The sequence below is a fragment of the Schistocerca piceifrons genome, chromosome 2 (genome assembly GCF_021461385.2).
Source record: "Schistocerca piceifrons isolate TAMUIC-IGC-003096 chromosome 2, iqSchPice1.1, whole genome shotgun sequence".
NCBI lineage: Eukaryota > Metazoa > Arthropoda > Insecta > Orthoptera > Acrididae > Schistocerca > Schistocerca piceifrons.
The window spans coordinates 843,077,954-843,101,236 of NC_060139.1; the positions used below are offsets into that span (position 1 = coordinate 843,077,954).

Genomic DNA, 23,283 nt, shown 5'->3' on the forward strand with positions numbered 1-23,283 from the left:
TGTCGAGTGCTGACATCTGCGTACATTGTGCACGCGCCTGTCTGCCAGGCATAGTTACTGTTCAAATGAGCACACGGATTCGCAGTGGCTTTATGCCCTGATATCAATATGTCCCCTGTTACTATCGTTGCCAGCTGCGTTGTGAAATGGTACTGGGCATCACACATTCATCCATCGGCTACCAAAGTTTACAATTTTGCATCTTTCGTCCATACCTTTATCAATATCAATTATTGACCAATTTTCGGAATTCCTTCATGGTGAGTCGTTATTTTTTTTATCTTAGACTGTATAATAAATTTCAGTGCATCCACTTTCATACAGTGCATGTAAGATGTCAGACAAATAACACACCTTCCATTGAATTCCTGAAACAATTCTTATTAAATCTATCTGTTACACATAAAAGTACGTGAAAATGTACGAATTTTATTGATAGGAAAATATTTCGTGAATATAAACCACTAACACTCACATTAGGAACTGCACACAAGTAATTTCCGAAACCCTAGCTACAAGATGCAGTTCTGAGGAAAGGAGAATTTTACAGTTGTACAGTGTATCTCTACCTCTCAGCATTTTTCAGAGTAGTAGCTTTCTTACTAATTTACTCAATTGAATCTAGATGGCATAAGTGTGAATTACATTAATACACTGATAGTTCATTGTTAATACAGTATACAGATTAAGTTCTAAGATGTCTTTGCCTCACGTTAAAGTATATCTTGACTTCTTCCACATCCCTAAAGGTTTTGCTTCTCAATGGGATCTACGGACCATGATGAATGAATGAATGAATGAATGTAATTCCAATCCTTTCTCTCTCATATCCTCATACAGTCATTGATAAGCAAAACATAAATACAGCTGCACTCCACTTGCCAGACATCAGTTCCCAAATCACACAAGGTTGGCCCCATCATCCTACTGCAAAAAATTAATCACAATATTAGCTTAACATTTGCTTGTGGAGAAAGAGGATCTGTGACAGATTCCTGTCAATTTCACATGAAAAAGGTATTGCAGTAGACTGGAGAACACAGTCATGCCATACTGCTGATGTGTACATCTATATGTCTGTGAAGCCAAACATATTCATCAAAATGAAAAGACCAAAGTGTGAAATTACGAGGGTATGTCAATGATTATCTGCAAAGTAGTTATAAAATTTTATTGTAATCAAATAGGAAACTTAGAAGAACATAATTTTTCGACATAGTCTCCTTTTGTTCCAATGCACTTGGTCCATCGTTGTACAAGCTTCCTGATGCCCTAATAAAAGAAGGTTCTCAGTTGAGTTGCGAGCCAGGAATGCACCGCTTCTTTCACTGCTTTGTCCGAGGCAAATTGATGGCCCCTTAATGACTGTTTGAGTGGACCAAACAAATGATAGTGAGAAGGGGGCAAGATTGGGACTATATGGAGGATGATCCAGTACTTCAATTTTTAGTTTCTGGAGCATTTCAGCAATGTGGGCAGCAGTATATGGACGAGCGTTGTTGTGCAACAACACAGCATCTTTTGACAGCAATCCTCGGCATTTGCTTCGAACTGCAGGCTTTAGCCTGGCAGTAAGCATCTCACTGTAATGTTCACTATTTATTGTTGTGCCCCTTTCCTCATAATGTTCCAATACTGGACATTGTGCATCCCATAAAACCGTAAGCATCAGTTTTCCTGCGGGCGGTTGGGTCTTGAACTTTTTCTTGCATGGCGAATTTGGAGGTTTCCATTCCATACTCTGCTATTTACTCTCCTGTCCGTAATGACAGTTCCATGTTTCGTCACCAGTAATGATCCTGTCTAAGAAGTTGTCCCCTTCATTACCATAGCGTTCCAAATATTTTTTGCAGATGTCCAAGTGCATTTGTTTATGCAGCTGTGTGAGTTGTTTAGGGACCCATCTTGCACAAACTTTATGAAACCGAAGTCTGTTGTGGATGATTTCGTAGCCAGAACCATGACTAATTTGCAGACGATGTGCTACTTTGTCAATAGTTAATCGTCTGTCTAAGAGAGTCATTTCACATGAATGCTCAATGGTTTCTTCATTTGTGGCAGTAAATGGTTGTCCAGCTCCTTTATCATGCGTAACACTTGTGCAACCATTTCGGAATTTTTCACTCCATTCATAAACACTCTGTTGTGGCAAAATACTGCTCCCATACTGTACTGAAAGTCTTCAATGAATTTCGGCCCCTGATACGCCTTCTGACCACATGAAATGGATCACTGAACGGTGCTCTTCTTTGGTGCAAATAGACAGCGGAGCAACTATGATTATCAGCATGGCAGTGATAACCAAACTAACCTAGCAGCTTGAAAATTGCAAAGCCATAACAACAAATAAACAAAGTATGCGTCATCAACATAAAATGACGGTACTACCAAAATAAACAAAAATATAACTAAATTGTGGATAACAATTGACTTACCCTCATATAAGATTGAAAAGATGTCCCATCCAGAAATTGGGACCTACTCATAATCCACAGGGTGTAACACAGTGTAACATGCAGTCACATTTACAAATCCAGCAATACAGATGGTGTGGCTGCACAAGCTTCATTGTCTGCTCCACTAGAAGGTGATTTGTGTAAAACTGTTTGATGAATATTTCGTCAGCACATCTGTGCTTTCATAATCTGAAGAGGAAATAGCATTAGATGTGCTGTCTGTGTTTTCTTCTGATGATGTCTTAACTATTTATAATTACCAATGACTCCCAAAAAACTTATATTAAGATTTTGGCATAATTTATTCTCAGAGCATTAATAATATTCTGAAATTTTGATGGGTATGTTCTTTTGTCCTGGATCTGATGATTAGTGATGATGCAGTAGATACATATTCAAGTTCATAGTGTATCACCGAGTTGTTGTTTAATGCCACAGTGATATAGATATTATGAAGAATTTGGAAGGAACATTCCCTTAGTCTTTATTCAATCTGGACGATCTATTTTTGAGTTTATGCCCCTACAAATTTTAACCTAAGGATACTAGAAAGCACTCAGTTGGTTGGTTGGTTGGTTTGGGGAAGGAGACCAGACAGCGTGGTCATCGGTCTCATTGGATTAGGGAAGGATTGGGAAGGAAGTCGGCCGTGCCCTTTCAGAGGAACCATCCCGGCATTTGCCTGGAGTGATTTAGGGAAATCACGGAAAACCTAAATCAGGATGGCCGGACGCGGGATTGAACCGTCGTCCTCCCGAATGCGAGTCCAGTGTCTAACCACTGCGCCACCCCGCTCGGTGAGAAAGCACTCAGTTATTATCCATTTAATTTAATAGTCCTCTTGATACATATCGGGGTATTCTACTTGAAATACACGTGAATAGTTGAGGAACGTGGTATGAGTTTCCCTCGTTTTATCGAAGAATATGTTAGAACAGTCAACTTTTGTTCCTTGTTTTTGGAATTTAACCACTTCGCATAGATACAGAAATTGATTAAAACCTGAAATAAGCATATGGTAACTAAACACTTACATATTGCAAAATAAAATGTAGCCTTCACTTACGTTCTAGCAACCACATATTGTTAAAAGCTGCACCACTTGCCCTAAAGACATGGCAGAAAAATGACAACTATGTTATTTTATGGAAGAATGTGCTGCATTTTCCTAAGTTTTGGTGATCTTTTTATAGAGTACTATTAAAATACATTCACAGTCAGTTTTATGGTTCCCTTCAGGACGAAAATGTAGAATGAGGAAAAAATAAAAAAGCAATGTTTCTTTATTGTTAATTTCATCATATGGCAAAAATGGCAGTGTTATTTTCCATATTTGTATCCTAAAATTTCTTCAGAACACTATATGTCATAAGTACCAGTACAGAAAAGGTTTGCCTCACAGCTTGTATGGTGACCAACACAATAGTATGCTATCAAAGGTACATACTTACATACTTTTTGTTTGTTTATCATGAGATTTTTGCTTACAAATCTATATAATTACTGCCAATGATCTTACATACATACACAAGTAATCAATACTCACTTCAGTACAGTTATTTTATTTTTATATAAAAGATAAATAAAACATTTAATAATAAAATTGAGAGACATTTTAATACAAAATCTAACAAATACAAACTTTTTACAATCAAGCAACTTCATGTGCTTGGATTTTCTGGGAAGCAAAATCTTCAATATGCATTTCTGAAGTATCTGCAAACAGTAAAACATTCATGTTAACTTCAAACATACATTAAAAAACATAATTACAAAAAGGAATTAACTATTTCATAAAAGCTTGCTGTACCCATATGTGTTGGTTCAACAAAAACAGATGCCACAGTCGTTGAACTGTTCTCATGCAGGAAGCTTCGAAAATCATGATCCTGACTGTGCTGTGTTGTTGTGATGAAAGCACATCCACCCTAAACAGCACACAGCACATACATTAACATCATGAGATTAATAATATTCATTATTTTGACAGAATGAATGAATGATAAAATCCTTCAACAACAGTATCATATACACAGTTATAAATTATGGAAATATATACAGAGTGTAAAAAATCCTGACAAATTTTAGGGACAGGTTCATTACACCAAAACAAGAAAAAAAGTCTGGTAAACATGGGCTATAAACCATATGTGTTAAGAGATATGAGCTCTTGTTCATTTTTGATATTATCAAATACATCTCTTCTACTTCAAGCCATTTGCCTCCCATATTTTGGAAGGCAGCAGCAAGGATTAAAATAAGGAAAAAAGGTTTAGTAAACATGGGATATAAAATGCATACCTTAAGACCTATGAGCACCTGTTCAGTAGAAGAGATGTGTTCCACACTAGCGAAGATGAAAAAGTGCTCATAGCTATTACGGGATGCATTTTAGTGCCCTTCTTTACTACACACACACACACACACACACACACACACACACACACACACACACAGATATATATTGATCCACGATAAAGGAAAAAAGACAGATTGCTACTTACTGTGAAGAAAACATGTCGTGTTGCAGACAGACACGATTAAAAGACACTTATATAAAGCTTTCGGCCACAGCCTTCATCAGTAAAAGAGCGACACACACCATTCACACACACACAAGCAAGCACACCTCACACATACATGGCTGCCAAAGCCTGCATCTCAGGCTGGGATCCAACTACAGTAGAGCGTCGATTATCCGAAGTAATTGGGGGACATGGGTGTTCAGAAAACTGGTTTGTTCGGATAATTGAACTGTACATGTTTATTTGCCAAAAAGAAGTACTGTACAGTAAATTTATTCATAAAAACAGGCATCTCTTCTAGTATTGCAAAGTAACATACAAAGGTAACTTCAGTAGGAATATATAGTATGTGGCACAGTTTATTAAACAAAAATATATTCATATTACATATGCATTTTGCATGAACAATACACACAGTATACAAAATTAACGTTTAAAAAATCCTTTATTTAGGTCTGTCTAAGCAAGCCTACACGCTTACGAGCTGTGCTGTGAACAGCTTTGATACTGCCGCTACTTCTACTGCCAGTGCCAAGCCGACAGAAGTGTGCTGATTGTTGAAACACAGCGACTGGCGGCTTGGCCTGTCAGCAGCGCCTTGTGAAGGCCCCATTAGAAGCGATGTTCCGCCAGTGGTGGCCCAGTGCGGCGACTACTGTGGGAAACTTGGTTTGGGAGTGAGGGGGATGATGGATGGTAGGGTGGGAGAGTAACAGGTGCAAGCGAGTACACAGTTCGGTTAAGCGGTCGTTCGGTTGACCAACGTTCGGATAATCGACGCTCTACTGTATCACATGAGATGCGAGCACCAATCTGGAAGGGACGGGGAGGGGAAGAAATAGTAGTGTGTGGGTGGGGAGAGAGAGGAATGCTATCTGGTGGAGCTGGCAGGGACTAGAATGCCACGAGGCGCAGTGTCAGGAGGTTGTGAGGCAGGGAGGTGGGGAAAAAAGGAACAAAAAAGGAGAGGAGTGGGGAAAGATGGGTGGATGCATTGGCAGAGGGCTGCAAATAAACAGGGTGGGAGATGAGAATGAGGAACAGATGACAGGAGAGAGGGGTGTAAACTGTTGGGTGAAGTGTGTGGGGACTGTATGTTACCATAGGTTGAGGCCAGGATAATTATGGGAGAGGAGAGTGTGTTGTACGGATAAATCCCATCTGTGCAATTCAGAAAAGCTGGTGTTGGAGGGAAGGATTCAGATGGCTTGGGTAGTGAAGCAGCCAATGAAATCAAGTCTTCAGTGTTCAGCTGCATGTTGTGCGACACGTTGGTCTACTTTGCTCTTGGCCACAATTTAGCAATGGCCGTTCATCCTGGTGGCCAGCTGGTTGGTAATCATACCAATATAAAAAGCCCTGCAATGATTCCAGCAGAGATGGTAAATGACATGGCTGCTTTCACAGTTGGTCTGGTCCCTGATGGGGCACAATAAGCCTGTGACCGGACTGGAGTAGGTGGTGCTGGGTGGGTGGATTGGGCAGGTCTTGCACCTTGGTCTCCCACAGGGATATGATCCTTGTGGCAATGGGTTGGGATTGGAAGTGGCATAGGGATGGACTAGGACGTTGTGGAGGCAGAGTGGGTGATGGAACACCACGTTAGGTGGTGGTGGTGGTGGTGCGGGGTGGGGGTGGGGGTGTAGTGTCTCGAGTAGGATGTCCCTCATTTCAGGGTAATTAACTATCATTAGGCCCTGAAATGAGGGACATCCTACAAAAGACACTTCCCACCCCTCCTAAAGTGGTTTTCTGTCACCCACCCAACCTCCACAACTTACCGCAAGGATCATATCCTTGTGGAAGAGCCAGGTGCAAAACCTGCCCAATCCATCCACCCTCCACTTCCTATCCTAGTCCTGTCACAGGTTTGTCCTATCCCATCACGGGCCAGGCGAACTGTGAAAGCAGCCATGTCATTCACCAGCTCTGCTGCAATCATTGTACAGCTTTTTATATTGCTATGACTACCAACCAGCTGTTCACCAGGATGAATGGCCACTGCCAAACTATGGCCAAGAGCAAAGTAGCAGACCACCCTGTGGCACAACATGAAGCTGAAGACAACACACTTGTGCACTAAATTAATCATTGAGTGTCCATTCCTTTCATACTCATGAAAGAAATGCAGGCCATCAACAAAGGAAGTAGCTTACAAAACATTCATTCCACCAATACTTGAAAACTGTGCATCAGTATGGGTTCCATACCAGATAGGACTGATAGAGGAAACAAAGAAGATCCAAAGAAGAGCAGCACATTTTGTTACAGTTTCATTTAGTAAGTGCAAAAGCATCATGAAGATGCTCAGCCAACTCCAGTGGCAGATGATGCAAGAAAGGCATTCTGCATCATGGTATGGACTACTATTATGGTTCCGGAGCGTACATTTCTAGGAGCATCAGCCAATACATAGCTTGCTCCTATGTGCTGCTTCACTACCTGAGCCATCTGGATCCTTCCCTCCACCACCAGCTTTTCTGAACTGCACAGATGGGAGTTATCCTTACAACACATTCTCCACTCCCATAATTATCTCAAACTCAACATATAGTAACATACTGTCCCACACCCTCCAGCAAACAGTTTCCACCCCCTCTGTACTATCATCTGCTCCCCATTCTCGTCTTCCACCCTGGCTATTTGTAGCCCTCTGCCAAAGAATCCACCCATCTTTCCCCACTCCTCTCCTTTTTTGCTCCTTTTTTCCCCACCTCCCTGTCCCACAACCTCCTGACGCTGCAACTGTTGCATCCCACAAAGCAGATGCGTTCTGACCTGAGATGCTGGAGTTGGTGGTCATGCATGTGAGGTATGCTTGCTTGTGTGTGTGAATGGTGTGTGTGTCTCTTTTACTGATGAAGGCTGTGACTTTTAATTGTGCCTGTATGCAATTTGACATGTCTCCTTTATGGTAAGTACCAATCTGTCTCTTCCTACATTGTTGACATTCTTACCTGGAGCTTCCATTGTTTAATTAATTGATCTACAAAACTTTTTACACCTACTGCAGAGTGCAACTCTCAAAAAATTAGCATCAGTAAGAAACTACTTAATGGTAGAAAGAAGTCAGTAAACATTTTGAGTGAATTAATGAGTCACAGATATCTGAAGTGAACGAGCCTTTAAATTTGTTGAAAAAACGGAAATGTCAGAGGGGGAAAGGGTATAGAGGAGAAGTGAAATGAGGGAGAGGACTGAGGGATAAAAGAGTACACAACAATTTAAAGAAACAAGAAATGAAGAAAGAAGCCATGTGGTTCAACTTCTCATTTATATAAATTTTGTTACAGATGACTTACTAGTTAGTATCAGACAGAGAAGTGGAAAGGAACTGGTAGCAGTCTTGAAGGAATTGTCACCACACTGACATTGAAGAGATCATCATCACAGTCTACTGAAGTGATTTTTGGAAAGCATGGAAAATCTGTATCAGAATGATGATGACACAGAGACAAGTATAGTTAAAGTTCCAACTCAGCTGATAAGACATGAGGAAATAAGACCCTGGGACAGTGAAGACATTGCAGAGTAGGAGAAGGAAGAAATAAATAGTGGAAGGTAACAGATACAAAAACATTAGAAATTAAAACTGACAGAGGGCACTAAAAAGGTCTAATAAACAAAAGACAGCTATAACTTACAGATAGACAAAGATGGAAATATGAAGGAAGTATAAACATTGAAGGTGGGATCAAAATACACTACTGGCCATTAAAATTGCTACACCAAGAAGAAACGCAGATGATAAACGGGCATTCATTGGACAAATATATTATACTAGAACTGACATGTGATTACATTTTCACGCAACTTGGGTGCATAGACCCTGAGAAATCAGTACCCAAAACAACCACCTCTGGCCGTAATAACGGCCTTGATACACCTAGTCATTGAGTCAAACAGAGCTTGGATGGTTGAACAGGTACAGCTGCCAATGCAGCTTCAACACGATACCACAGTTCATCAACAGTAGTGACTGGCACATTGTGACGAGCCAGTTGCTCGGCCACCATTGACCAGACATTTTCAATTGGTGAGAGATCTGGAGAATGTGCTGGCCAGGGCAGCAGTTGAACATTTTCTGTGTCCAGAAAGGCCCGTACAGGACCTGCAACATGTGGTTGTGCATTATCCTGCTGAAATGTAGGTTTTCGCAGGGATCAAATGAAGGGTAGAGCCACGGGTCATAACACATCTGAAATGTAATGTCCACTGTTCAAAGTGCCGTCAATGTGAACAAGAGGTGACCGAGAAATGTAACCAACGGCACCCCATACCATCACACTGGGTGATACGCCACTATGGTGATGACGAATACACGCTTCCAATGTGCATTCACCACGATGTCGCCAAACACGGATGCGACCATCATGATGCTATAAACAGAACCTGGATTCATTTGGAAAAAAAAAATGACATTTTGCCATTCATGCACCCAGGTTTATCATTGAGTACACCATCACAGGCGCTCCTGTCTGTGATGCAGTGTCAAGGGTAACCACAGCCATTATCTCCAAGCTGATAGTCCATGCTCTTGCAAACATTGTCGAACTGTTTGTGCAGATGGTTATTGTCTTGTAAACGTCCCCATCGTCAGGGATCGAGACATGGCTGCACAATCCGTTACAGCCATGCGGATAAGATGCCTGTCATCTCAACTGCTAGTGATACAAGGCCGTTGGGATCCAGCACAGTGTTCTGTGTTACCCTCCTGAACCCACCGATTCCATATTCTGCTAACAGTCATTGGATCTCGACCAACGCGAGCAACAGTGTCGTGATACGATAAACTGCAATTGCGATATGCTACCATCGGACCTTTATCAAAGTCAGAAATGTGATGGTACGCATTTCTCCTCCTTACATGAGGCATCACAACAACGTTTCACCAGGCTACACCGGTCAACTGCTGTTTGTGTATGAGAAATTGGTTGGAAACATTTCTCATGTCAGCATGTTGTAGGTGTCGCCACCGGTGCAAACCTTGTGTGAATGCTCTGAAAAGCTAATCATTTGCATATCACAGCATCCTCTTCCTGTTGGTTAAATTTCGCGTCTGTAGAACGTCATCTTTATGGTGTAGCAATTTTAATGGGCAGTAGTGTAGAATGGAAAATCAAAACATGATCAAGGTTAAAAGAATTACTAAATTATAATAATGATACTAGAAAATGAAGAAGACAGTGGAAAAATTAACATGTATTTGGTACTGACTGATGTCAGGAACCAAGCATATAAAGGAGAATAAACTTCCACCTGCCAAGGTCTATAATCCCCATTGGCTTCTTTGTAATACAAAGTAGGTGTTTTCCATTTATCTGGTTACAATGCTGTATGGTCATTGTTCATTACTTGCAATGTTCATTGTTTGTAACATACCACACTGGTGTAAAGGAAGTCAAGATGAGCAATTTTATACAGGCCATTTGTGCTTTATCAAGTTGGGAAAGTACCTCAAACTGGCCTACAAAAACCACCAAAGCTACAACGTAATTGCATAACACAAGATTTTCATAATCTCTCACTCTCTATGTGCAAACTATTAATCCTAGAGAAAAAAGGAAGAGGACTTTTTTTTGGAGGAAATTTAATGTGTTTTATGTGTAATGGGACACATTATATCTACCAGCTGCAGTTCTCAATTTATTAATGAGAAATATATATAAGTGACATCTAAGCACACTCCCTCCTAACACTATACAAAAATTTGTGAGTGAACAAATTATTTCTCATACTCCCATTTTCTGGTTTTCATTGTTTTATTTTGGAGGGGTGGGGCGGAATGTATTTAAACATAGCTTTTGTATGTTTTTCTTGAAAAACTCAAAAATCATGGACTCCAGTAGCAACACATCACAGTGGAAAATTCAGCTATATTAAATTTCTTACAAGAAAGACCCCATTCATTTTTCCACTGGGACTAGTAGTTTGCACATTGGGAGCAAGAGAATATGAACATTTCATGCAATGCACATACACTGTAAGTTGAGGTGCTTTCCTGGCTTGCCTGCCTAAAATTGTTCATCACGACTTCCTGTACACCACTATGGTATGTCATGAATGATTATGGTTTACACCCTGTGTGTGTACGTGTGTGTGTGTGTGTGTGTGTGTGTGTGTGTGTGTGTTCGTGCATTTGTGCGCTCACGTGTGCATGTGTGTATTACTTTATGGCTAAATATAGGATTGTAACAGAGGTTGACAGTACCTGCATCTTTGTTACAAATTATTTTTTATCTAAATCTACATCTATACTCCGTAAGCCATCTTACAGCGTGTGGTGGAAGGTACCTTATGTACCAGTCTCACTTCCGCCTTTTTCTGATCCAGTCGCATACAGTTCATGTGAAGAACGATTGCTGGTAAGCCTCTGTGTGGGCTCAAATTTCTATAATTCTATCTTCATGGTATTTTCTTAAGATACACAAAGGTGGAAGCTATATATTGGCTGATGCTTCTAGAAATGTACATTCTCAGAACTGTAATGCCATGATGCAGAACGCCTCTCTTGCAACACCTGCCACTAGAGTTGGCTTTCGCACTTACTAAATGAAACTGTAACAAAATGTGCTGCTCTTCTTCGGATCTTACCTGTTTCCTCTATCAATCCTATCTGGTATGGAACCCGTACTGATGAGCAGGTTTCAAGTACTGGTGGAATGAGTGTTTTGTAAGCCACTTCCTTTGTTGATGGTCTACGTTTCTTTCATGAGTGCGAAAGGAATGAACACTCAATGATTAACTTTGTGCATAATAAACCTAGATAGCAAAATTGTTTTGTAATTACACATCATGTCTGCAAATCCACAACATCCCGAAAGATTAAGGGCTCACGTTGTGTGACCAAAAAAGTAAAATTTTTTTGACTGGATAAAATTAAAATTCTTAAGTTGAAAAGTGCAGAAATAAAGAAATTAAATTACTGAGTATGGCATATGTAGCTGCTTCACATGGAGCATGAATGGATCAAGAGTAGTTCAAATCCAGATACAATTAAATCAAGTCACTTGTCAAAAATATCTGGTACATTATTTCGCTGGCCAGCAAATAATGAAGTAACTGACTATAAAACCATTCTAAGAAATAAGTACAATAGTTCTACTTCAGATGAAAACAAGAACAGTTGTGTGAGGATCCAGTGAGCAGCCTGGAATTTATTTCATGGGATGTTTGATGTGGTTGCAAGGACTGAGTCATTAACACTCATGGCTCTGTCTGTCAAATGTGTCTCACAGTTAAACATAACCATGGTACTTCCTAATGATGACACTGGTACAGAACCTTTCATGGAGCAGCTGCACTTACTGATTAAAACCTTACAAATGATTACACATGTTGAGGAAGACAACTAAATAGTCAACAAGGCGAGTGATATGCTTCAAATGTTGAAATCTGATGCTAAAGCTTGTGAACAGAGACAAACATTTATGGACTCTTCACGGCAGGCCAGCCATGGCATGAAGAATACAACTCCAAAATCAATAGGATTGCAACTAACAAATGCACAAGTGTGTGTTTATGTGAACATTTGAGAAAAATTCTTCTTACTTATTTATGTGGTCAATGTTATAATTACTTCAGCAGACCCAAACAGGATGAGCAAATCAGTCTTTGAGATTTAATATCATGAAGAGTGGGGGCAGTCTGGTGAATAAGTCAGATAACAAAATTACGCTACGTCAAAGTGACGTTGTTATAGAAGTGTTAAATTGACTGAGAATGATTGCATGCAAGCCAGTAAGAACTCAGTTATGAACTGGAAGCAAGCTGCACTCAAACACAGTCAGGTTAAGCCAATACAATAACATCACAATATTGTTCATTAGTAAGCTGCTAAGTGAATGCTGGTATATCCCAAAGGAACAATGGTTAAGAAACTGACAAATATCATGAATAAGAGGGAGGTGTGCAGTTTTCAAAATGATGATGCAGAGAATTCAAGAAATGTTAGGGCATCATACACAGGTTATGGCTTCATGTTTTCTAGACTGGTGACCTCAAGTTGTTCACACAAGCAGAGAGCCATCATCCTTTTATCAACAGAAGTTAAATACATAAGCCTTACCAAAGCAACAAAGGTAGAGATTCACCTGTCAAAATTAATTAAAGAACTGGAATTGAGACAGTTGTCAAAAATCTTCCTGTTCAATGATATTCAGTCTGGTGAAAATCTAGCATGCAGTCCAGTTTTCCTACAAAATATATCTGCATAAAGTCTCATTTATACGATAGGCTCTTTGAGAGTACACACAGAAACCAAAATATCAGTTAACAGAAGACTTGGTGATAGATGTATTGGTGAAACTTCCTCTTGAATCTATGCATGAAAAATGCATTTAAGGGCTTGGTTTTTTAATCTAAAATCCTAAAATTAACATTTTGTTATTTATTTATATCATTGGTGCAAAAAGTGAGGGGTCATGTTAAGATTTGAATTACTACCACCATGTACTTTCTTTGGCACTCACAACAGCTCCTCTGAGATATTCTTATGCTTGAGTATTCACGTCTTTAGTTATTGTTTACGGTATGAGCTTTGTCACACTTCTGTTTAGTCTTGTGTGCACTAAACATACACAATAAATATGTTCTGTAATTATATGTTGTCTCCACAAACCTCAAGAAAAAAGTTGAAGGGGTGTGATGTACTACTTACTGGAAGTTGTACACATAACTCTGCAATTCAAAACAGTTGTAGTGTTTGGCCACGCAAATCACATTATGTTCTAAAAAGCTGGCATAGGAAGTCCCAGGGTCATGTGAACTCTGTCTGTTTCCAAATGGGAAATCCACATATGAGTGTCATTGGGAAGTGATTACATAGGGGGAGGAGGGTTGGGGTATGCAGAATAATGACAACAAATACTTTAAAAAGGTAGTCTCACATAGGCTATATTCAGTGGCACAATAGTAATTGTCATCTGAATGCTAGGACCAAGGTTGGTTCAGTCAAACACAATGATTAGAGCCACAACGACAAAGAATAATAATGATCAATGGCACCCTTTGTGACATGTTCAGTCCCTCGTTTCAGCTACATGCCATCATCACCAGGACCATGTACTCAACCACAATCAATTCCTTACTCTACCAATGCAATTTTCCCTTCAAAATTCCTCCTGGAGAGAATCTAATCTACCTGATCACTACCCTGGACTAGACCCTTCTTGCCGTCTCGAGTCAAATGCTATATATGCAGAATGGTCGGATTTCAATGGAGCAACTATTTGGGCAAATACCAGGTCTGTTCAGAAAATTTCAGGACTTTTGTAATTTTGTGCCAATTGTGTGTTGGAGCAAAATGCAGTTGGTGTCCCTGCACATGCCTGTGTTTAATGTGTAAGAGCCAACAGTTTCATTGTTGTATGTCTGTTAGTTACTGTTCAAGTGTTGTGTTGCGTAGAACGTTGTGTTGCACAGTTTCTGAATTTTTAGATGGCAGAACTAGAGGAACCATGTGTCTGCTTTAAATTTTCTGTGATACTCAAGAAAACCTTTACAGAGACACACCAAATAATGCTGGCAGTGCACAGTGATGAGTGCTTAAGCCATACTCGGTGTTATGTCTGGTTCACATTGTTTAAAAATTTCAGGATGGAAGTTAAATGAACCTTCTTCAGGATCTACATCTACATCTACATTTATACTCCGCAAGCCACCCAACGGTGTGTGGCGGAGGGCACTTTACGTGCCACTGTCATTACCTCCCTTTCCTGTTCCAGTCGCGTATGGTTCGCGGGAAGAACGACTGTCTGAAAGCCTCCGTGCGCGCTCTAATCTCTCTAATATTACATTCATGATCTCCTCGGGAGGTATAAGTAGGCGGAAGCAATACATTCGATACCTCATCCAGAAACGCACCCTCTCGAAACCTGGCGAGCAAGCTACACCGTGATGCAGAGCGCCTCTCTTGCAGAGTCTGCCACTTGAGTTTGTTAAACATCTCCGTAATGCTATCACGGTTACCAAATAACCCTGTGACGAAACGTGCCGCTCTTCTTTGGATCTTCTCTATCTCCTCCATCAACCCGATCTGGTACGGATCCCACACTGATGAGCAATACTCAAGTATAGGTCGAACGAGTGTTTTGTAAGCCACCTCCTTTGTTGATGGACTACATTTTCTAAGGACTCTCCCAATGAATCTCAACCTGGTACCCGCCTTAACAACAATTAATTTTATATGATCGTTCCACTTCAAATCGTTCCGCACGCATACTCCCAGATATTTTACAGAAGTAACTGCTACCAGTGTTTGTTCCGCTATCATATAATCATACAATAAAGGATCCTTCTTTCTATGTATTCGCAATACATTACATTTGTCTATGTTAAGGGTCAGTTGCCACTCCCTGCACCAAGTGCCTATCTGCTGCAGATCTTCCTGCATTTCGCTACAATTTTCTAATGCTGCAACTTCTCTGTATACTACAGCATCATCCGCGAAAAGCCGCATGGGACTTCCGACACTATCTACTAGGTCATTTATATATATTGTGAAAAGCAATGGTCCCATAACACTCCCCTGTGGCACGCCAGAGGTTACTTTAACGTCTGTAGACGTCTCTCCATTGATAACAACATGCTGTGTTCTGTTTGCTAAAAACTCTTCAATCCAGCCACACAGCTGGTCTGATATTCCGTAGGCTCTTCCTTTGTTTATCAGGTGACAGTGCGAAACTGTATCGAATGTCTTCCGGAAGTCAAGAAAAATAGCATCTACCTGGGAGCCTGTATCTAATATTTTCTGGGTCTCATGAACAAATAAAGCGAGTTGGGTCTCACACGATCGCTGTTTCCGGAATCCATGTTGATTCCTACATAGTAGATTCTGGGTTTCCAAAAACGACATGATACTCGAGCAAAAAACATGTTCTAAAATTCTACAACAGATCGACGTCAGAGATATAGGTCTATAGTTTTGCGCATCTGCTCGACGACCCTTCTTGAAGACTGGGACTACCTGTGCTCTTTTCCAATCATTTGGAACCTTCCGTTCCTCTAGAGACTTGCGGTAAACGGCTGTTAGAAGGGGGGCAAGTTCTTTCGCGTACTCTGTGTAGAATTGAACTGGTATCCCATCAGGTCCAGTGGACTTTCCTCTGTTGAGTGATTCCAGTTGCATTTCTATTCCTTGGACACTTATTTCGATGTCAGCCATTTTTTCGTTTGTGCGAGGATTTAGAGAAGGAACTGCAGTGCGGTCTTCCTCTGTGAAACAGCTTTGGAAAAAGGTGTTTAGTATTTCAGCTTTACACGTGTCATCCTCTGTTTCAATGCCATCATCATCCCGGAGTGTCTGGATATGCTGTTTCGAGCCACTTACTGATTTAACGTAAGACCAGAACTTCCTAGGATTTTCTGTCAAGTCGGTACATAGAATTTTACTTTCGAATTCACTGAACGCTTCATGCATAGCCCTCCTTACGCTAACTTTGACATCATTTAGCTTCTGTTTGTCTGAGAGGTTTTGGCTGCGTTTAAACTTGGAGTGAAGCTCTCTTTGCTTTCGCAGTAGTTTCCTAACTTTGTTGTTGTACCACGGTGGGTTTTTCCCATCCCTCACAGTTTTACTCGGCACGTACCTGTCTAAAACGCATTTTACGATTGCCTTGAAGTTTTTCCATAAACACTCAACATTGTCAGTGTCGGAACAGAAATTTTCGTTTTGATCTGTTAGGTAGTCTGAAATCTGCCTTCTATTACTCTTGCTAAACCTTCCTCCCTTTTTTTATATTCCTACTAACTTCCATATTCAGGGATGCTGCAACGGCCTTATGATCACCGATTCCCTGTTCTGTACATACAGAGTCGAAAAGTTCGGGTCTGTTTGTTATCTGTAGGTCCAAGATGTTATCTCCACGAGTCGGTTCTCTGTTTAATTGCTCGAGGTAATTTTCGGATAGTGCACTCAGTATAATGTCACTCGATGCTCTGTCCCTACCACCCGTCCTAAACATCTGACTGTCCCAGTCTATATCTGGTAAATTGAAATCTCCACCTAAGACTGTAACATGCTGAGAAAATTTATGTGAAATGTATTCCAAATTTTCTCTCAGTTGTTCTGCCACTAATGCTGCTGAGTCGGGAGGTCGGTAAAAGGAGCCAATTATTAACCTAGCTCGGTTGTTGAGTGTAACCTCCACCCATAATAATTCACAGGAACTATCCACTTCTATTTCACTACAGGATAAACTACTACTAACAGCGCCGAACACTCCACCACCGGTTGTATGCAATCTATTTTTTCTAAACACCGTCTGTACCTTTGTAAAAATTTCGGCAGAATTTATCTCTGGCTTCAACCAGCTTTCTGTACCTATAACAATTTCGGCTTCGGTGCTTTCTATCAGCGCTTGAAGTTCCGGTACTTTACCAACGCAGCTTCGACAGTTTACAATTACAATACTGATTGCTGCTTGGTCCCCGCATGTCCTGACTTTGCCCTGCACCCGTTGAGGCTGTTGCCCTTTCTGTACTTGCCCAAGGCCATCTAACCTAAAAAAACTGCCCAGCCCACGCCACACAACCCCTGCTACCCGTGTAGCCACTAGTTGCGTGTAGTGGACTCCTGACCTATCCAGCGGAACCCGAAACCCCACCACCCTATGGCGCAAGTCGAGGAATCTGCAGCGCACACGGTCGCAGAACCGTCTCAGCCCCTGATTCAGACCCTCCACTCGGCTCTGTACCAAAGGTCCGCAGTCAGTCCTGTCGACGATGCTGCAGATGGTGAGCTCTGCTTTCATCCCACTAGCGAGACTGGCAGTCTTCACCAAATCAGATAGCCGCCGGAAGCCAGAGAGGATTTCCTCGGATCCATAGCGACACACATCATTGGTGCCGACATGAGCGACCACCTGAAGATGGGTGCACCCTGTACCCTTCATGGCATCCGGAAGGACCCTTTCCACATCTGGAATGACTCCCCCCGGTATACACACAGAGTGCACATTGGTTTTCTTCCCCTCTCTTGCTGCCATATCCCTAAGGGGCCCCATTACGCGCCTGCCCTTTGCCCTTCGAGGTGTACCAATGACGCTCACATCAGGAATGTCAATGAAACTGTGCATGCCAACCAAAGACTGACTGACAAGGGGATTGCAGAAGAATGTAACATTTCAGCTGGGTCATGTCATGAAATCGTGACACAACATCTTTGAATGCATCGTGTTGCCGCAAAATTCATCCCACAGCTCATGAGATAAGACTGGGAAGACCTTGGCTCACAATCTGTGAAGAGCTTCTGGATTGTGCAAATGAGAGCAAGATGTCCCTTAAGAGAATCATAACTGGTGATGAGAAGTGGGTCTATGGTTATGATGTTGAGACCAAGGTTCAATCTTCACAATGGGTTGGGAAGGGCTCTCCAAAACCAAAAAGAGCTTCTCAGGTCATATCAAATGTCACAGCCATGCTGATAGTTTTCTTTGACTCTGAAGGACTAGTTCATCATGAATTTGTGCCACAAGCCCACACTGTTATTTAATGGTGCTGTCGGGACATGATGCAATGCCTGTGAGAAAATGCGAGAAAAATGTGGCACCACAATTCATCCCTGCTGGTGCATGACTATTGCACAAAAACAAAATCACTGTGCTGCCTCATCCTTTTCAGATATGGCCCCTGTGGACTTATTTTTATCTCCAAAGCTGAAAATCCCATTGAAAGAATGAAGATTTGCAATGATAGATAAGATAAAAGAAAAAAAAATACCAATAGCCAGAGTGGACATGGTCTTGGGAGTGGTGTATCAATTGTGAAGCAGAGTATTTCAAAGGAGACCATGCACAATATGTAAAAGGTAAGTGTAGAAAAATTTCGTGGACAAAGTTCTGGAATTTTCTGAACAGACCTCGTATAATACCATCAAACAAACATCAGTGCAGACTAATCATAATCATGTCGGTAACCTCCATGTCAGTCACATTCATAATTTTGCCCATGATAGACACATGTTTTATGCTACCTCAAGCGTATCACGCCCCTACCCATTTTACACCTACAGGAATATACTAGTAGTTTCGGCCCCAATGAGGAAAAAGCTTTGCAAAAGGACTCCCTAACATAGTGTGGCCCAAAGACTAACAGAATGTGTCCAAGTTGGACTGTGAAAAATTAAATAGTTCAGGTACAGCAGCACGGTCAAATTCTTTCAAGAGCAAAAGAGTGTACAGCATGAGCCCATGCAAGAGGGCTCCTTGCCACATGCATCCACTTGCCGCTATATGCTGGCAAGGCATTGTACCAGTGTCCACCTCGGCACTGCAGACCACCTGTTGGTTGGTGAAAAGATGATTACTGGAACCAAGGACGTTCCAGAATGTGGCATTGGTGTAACATATCACTCTGGCAGACTGACATGTAGCTCTATGTCTACCTACCCGACAAATGATTGTCGCAATAGTTGAAACCATTGAACAGTTTATTAGTTAAGAATAGAAAGCCGTTTGTGAGATTTTGTCTTTTGTTTTATAAGTACATTTGTACAGAGGGGTACCATATGTTTTCAAGATAGGAGAGCAATCACAGTTTTTCCACGAGATGTGCTACCCATTTGGGGTTTGTGTAGTCTCTGTGTATCGGTGTTCAGATTTTGAGTAGAATGTTATGCCACAGGTTAAGAAATGGACCATGAAAATGCAGTACGATGTTATGGCAAGACAAAATAAGACCAGAGATCTGTCAAAAAGGTGATTTACTTAATGTCAGAACTGAATGTATGATTTTGAGCTCTAAATGTGAATGATGTTTCCCTGTTGCTTGATGAAAAACAGTAAGTGGTTGTACACTGACAAGCAATACCAGCATTTCCTAAAAGTAGTAGTATGTTGTATTTCTTCATAGTAAGTTGAAATTGCCAAAGATTTCAGCACAAGAATCAAGGCTGCAGTAAAGAAGTAAAAAATCTGCATCTGCAGATGTTGGTGCCCTGGCAACAGGACCCAAATAAAGCAAAGGCAACTGCTCACCCAAAGCAGATTGAAGCTTGGAGCATAGAAACACGTAACAGAAAACAGCATTCACACTACCTTTTAGTGAGTGAGTTGGAGCAGTGGTTAGCACACTGGACTCACATTCAGGAGGATGAGGGTCCAAACTTGCCTCCAGCCATCCTGATTTAGGTTTTCCGTGATTTCCCTAAATCGTTTCGGACAAATGCCAGGATGGCTCCTTTGAAAGGGCATGGCCAGTTTTCTTCCCCATGCTCACCTAATCAGATTGAAGCAATAGTACACACATTCACACACACAACCACACAGACACTCAAACACATACTACAATGGCCACAGCAGCATTACTTATTGACACTCGATTACTGAAAGTAGTTGCCTGAGTTAATGGAAGTGGGGTGGGAGTAAGGAAGAATGCAGGAAGGGTATAGGGGGAATGAGGCAGTTCTTTGGACAAATGACTCCATGGCTGCACAACAAGACAGAAAGAGTACAAAAGATACACACATCAAAAAAAGTTTTGCATCATCCGGGTTCCCAGAACTCCTGAAGATAGACGTTGACTGTGTATATTGTATCACAGGCACAGTCCCTCTGACTGTTCAGACATGTCACTAAACCCGCCCAAAGATGTAAACAACCATGCATGAGCAGCACCTATTAGATGGAGTTCAGTTCCAGGCATTCCACCAGGAAGGAGGTACACGGTTCATGTTGCTGTAGTTCAACTATGCCTAGATGGTCAATACTGTGGTTCAATCGCGTCTGTATTGTTACTTTGTGAGAGGAAGGGCTCTCAACAAGGGAAGTGTCAAGCCATCTCGGAGTGGACCAAAGCACTGTTGTTCGGAGATAAAGAGAGACAGGAACTGTTGAGGACATGCCTTGCTCATACCGCCCAAGGGCTACTACTGCAGTGGATGACCACTACCTACGAATTATGGCTTGGAGGAACCCTGACGGCAATGCCACCATGTTGAATAATGCTTTTTGTGCAGCCACAGAACAATGTGTTATGACTCAAACTGTGCGCAACTTCACTCTCAACATCCATGGTGAAGTCCATCTTTGCAAAGATGACACCATGCAGCACAGTACAGATGGGCCCAACAACATGCCGAATGGACCACTCAGGATTGGCATCATGTTATCTGCACCAATGAGTGTTGCATGTGCCTTCAACCAGACAATCATCAGAGAAGTGTTTGGAGGCAACCCGGTCAGGCTGAATGCTTCAGACACACTGTCCAGCGAATGCAGCAAGATGGAGGTTCCCTGTTGTTTTGGGGCGACATTATGTGAGGCCGACGTACGCCGCTGGTGGTCATGGAAGGTGCCGTAACAGCTGTATGACACATGAATGTCATCCTCTGATCAATTGTGCAACCATATCAGCAGCATATTGGCGAGGAACTCGTCTTCATGGATGACGATTCATGCGCTCATCATACACATCTTTTGAATGACCTCCTTCAGGATAACGACATTGCTCGACTAGAGTGGCCAGCATGTTCTCCAGATATGGACCCTATTGAACATGTCTGGGATAAATTGAAAAGGACTGTTTATGGACGACGTGACACACCAACCACTCTAAGGGATCTACGTCAAGTTGCTGTTGAGGAATGGGACAATCTGCACCAACAGTGCCTTGATGAACTTGGGGATAGTATGCCACGACAAATACAGGTATGCATCAGTGCAAAATGTGGTCTAATGCATTTGTGACTAGTGATGATTTAATGGACATGTGCACTTACAGATTATGTTGTTTTACAATGTCTGAATACATGTGCTCGCACTGTGTAACAATGTCATGCGCGTATTTACCAGTATTGACAACGACATACAAATGTGTCAGCTTACATTATGTTGACATGGCTTAAAGCCATAATATCAGCACTTGATAATGGCCTAAGGCCTAAATTGCAACAGTGTACTAAAAACTTACAGCAGTCACTGGCAGAAAGATGATGTCCTACAAGAAATGTAGGCGGTGGGAGGGGGGGGGGGGGGACTGAAGAGGAAGAAAGGGGAAGGGGGAAAACAGGAGAGAAAGACGAAGATGAAAAGAGAGACATGAAGACATGAAGGGTAGAGAGAAGGGGCAGAGGCTGATAAGTGTGGAGAGGGGAGAGAGAAAGAGAGAGGGGAAGAGGAAAATGCCTGCATAAGGGGGAGGGGTGGGGGGGAGAGAAAGAGTGGTGGGAGAAGGCAGTGCATGATCTGGACAGAGAAGGAGTGTTGTGGACAGAAGAGGGAACGGTGAAGCTGAGGCAGTGGCAACAGGTTAGTGGAGGTTTAGGCTAGGGGGATCACAAGAGTGACTTGGAGAGAGACTTCCCATCTGTGTAGTTCAAAGAAACTTGAGCTGGAAGGGAGTATCCAAATGACACACATCAGGCAGCAGCTGTTGAAGTTATCTGTGTTGTGGTTGCAGCATTTTCAGAAACTGGATGGTTAAGTTTGTGATTTGCCACAGTTTGGCAATGGCTGTTCATGCAAGTAGACAGTTGGTTACTTGTCATGCCCACGTAAAATATTGCACAGTAATTGCAGCATACACGATATATAATAGGGCTCCTTTCAAATGCTGCCCTGCCTTTTTTTGGATAGGAAATGCTTATGACTAGATTGTGGTAGGAGGTGGTGGGTGGATGTATGGACAGGTCTTGCACCTGGGCTGACCACAAAGGAACGACCAGTGTGGTGCAGTATTGGGAATAAGATTGGAGTAGGGAGGGCAAAGATATTCTGTATGTTGAGTGGGTAGTGGAACACTACTTTGGGGGGGGGGGGGGGGGGGGGGGATGTGAGTAGGATTTCTGACAGGATATCCCTCGTGTCAAGGCACAACGAGTGGTAGTCAAAGCCCTGGTGGAGGATATGGTTGAGCTTTTTAAGGCCAGGATGATACTGGGTGATGAGGAGTGCTGGGCAGGTGCCTGGTGAACCAATTTACTGGTGTCAGTGGAGCAGATGGTGTGTATTTTGACAACTCCTGCTTTCCACTGTAGATGTGGCCTCCACCGGTCATTAGGCTGCAAGGAAGAGACTTCTTGATTTGCATTAAACGACAGCTGTTAAAGTGGAGGTATTGCTGATGGTTGATGAGCTTCATATGGACGGATGTATTTAAGAGGCATCTGAGAGGTGCAAATTGATATCTAGGAAGGCGGATCGATGAGTTGAGAAGGACCAGGTGAAGCAGATAAGGAAATAAATGCTGAGGTTATATAGGAAAGAGCAAAGGTTGTCCTTGTCATCAGTCCAGATCATGGAAATGTCATCAATGAATCTGAATCAGACAAGGAGCTTTAGGTGTTGACTGGATACGAAGGATTC

At 41.9% G+C, this 23,283-nt stretch overlaps 1 protein-coding gene across 3 annotated transcripts in view; it reads right to left on the reverse strand.

Annotated features, from left to right (window-relative positions):
* Positions 1 to 3,721: 3,721 nt before the first annotated feature.
* Positions 3,722 to 23,283, reverse strand: part of LOC124777329 (BRCA2-interacting transcriptional repressor EMSY) — a 298,543-nt gene continuing 278,981 nt past the window's right edge. For all 3 annotated transcript variants that reach the window (XR_007015714.1, XM_047252690.1, XM_047252688.1), the window contains 2 exons: positions 4,267 to 4,384; positions 3,722 to 4,172 (listed from right to left, as the gene is read on the reverse strand). Coding sequence is in view for 2 of the 3 variants with exons in the window: in XM_047252690.1 (XP_047108646.1) it covers positions 4,108 to 4,172; positions 4,267 to 4,384 (183 nt within the window). In the remaining variant the exon portion in view is untranslated. The remainder of the gene's footprint in view (positions 4,173 to 4,266; positions 4,385 to 23,283) is intronic.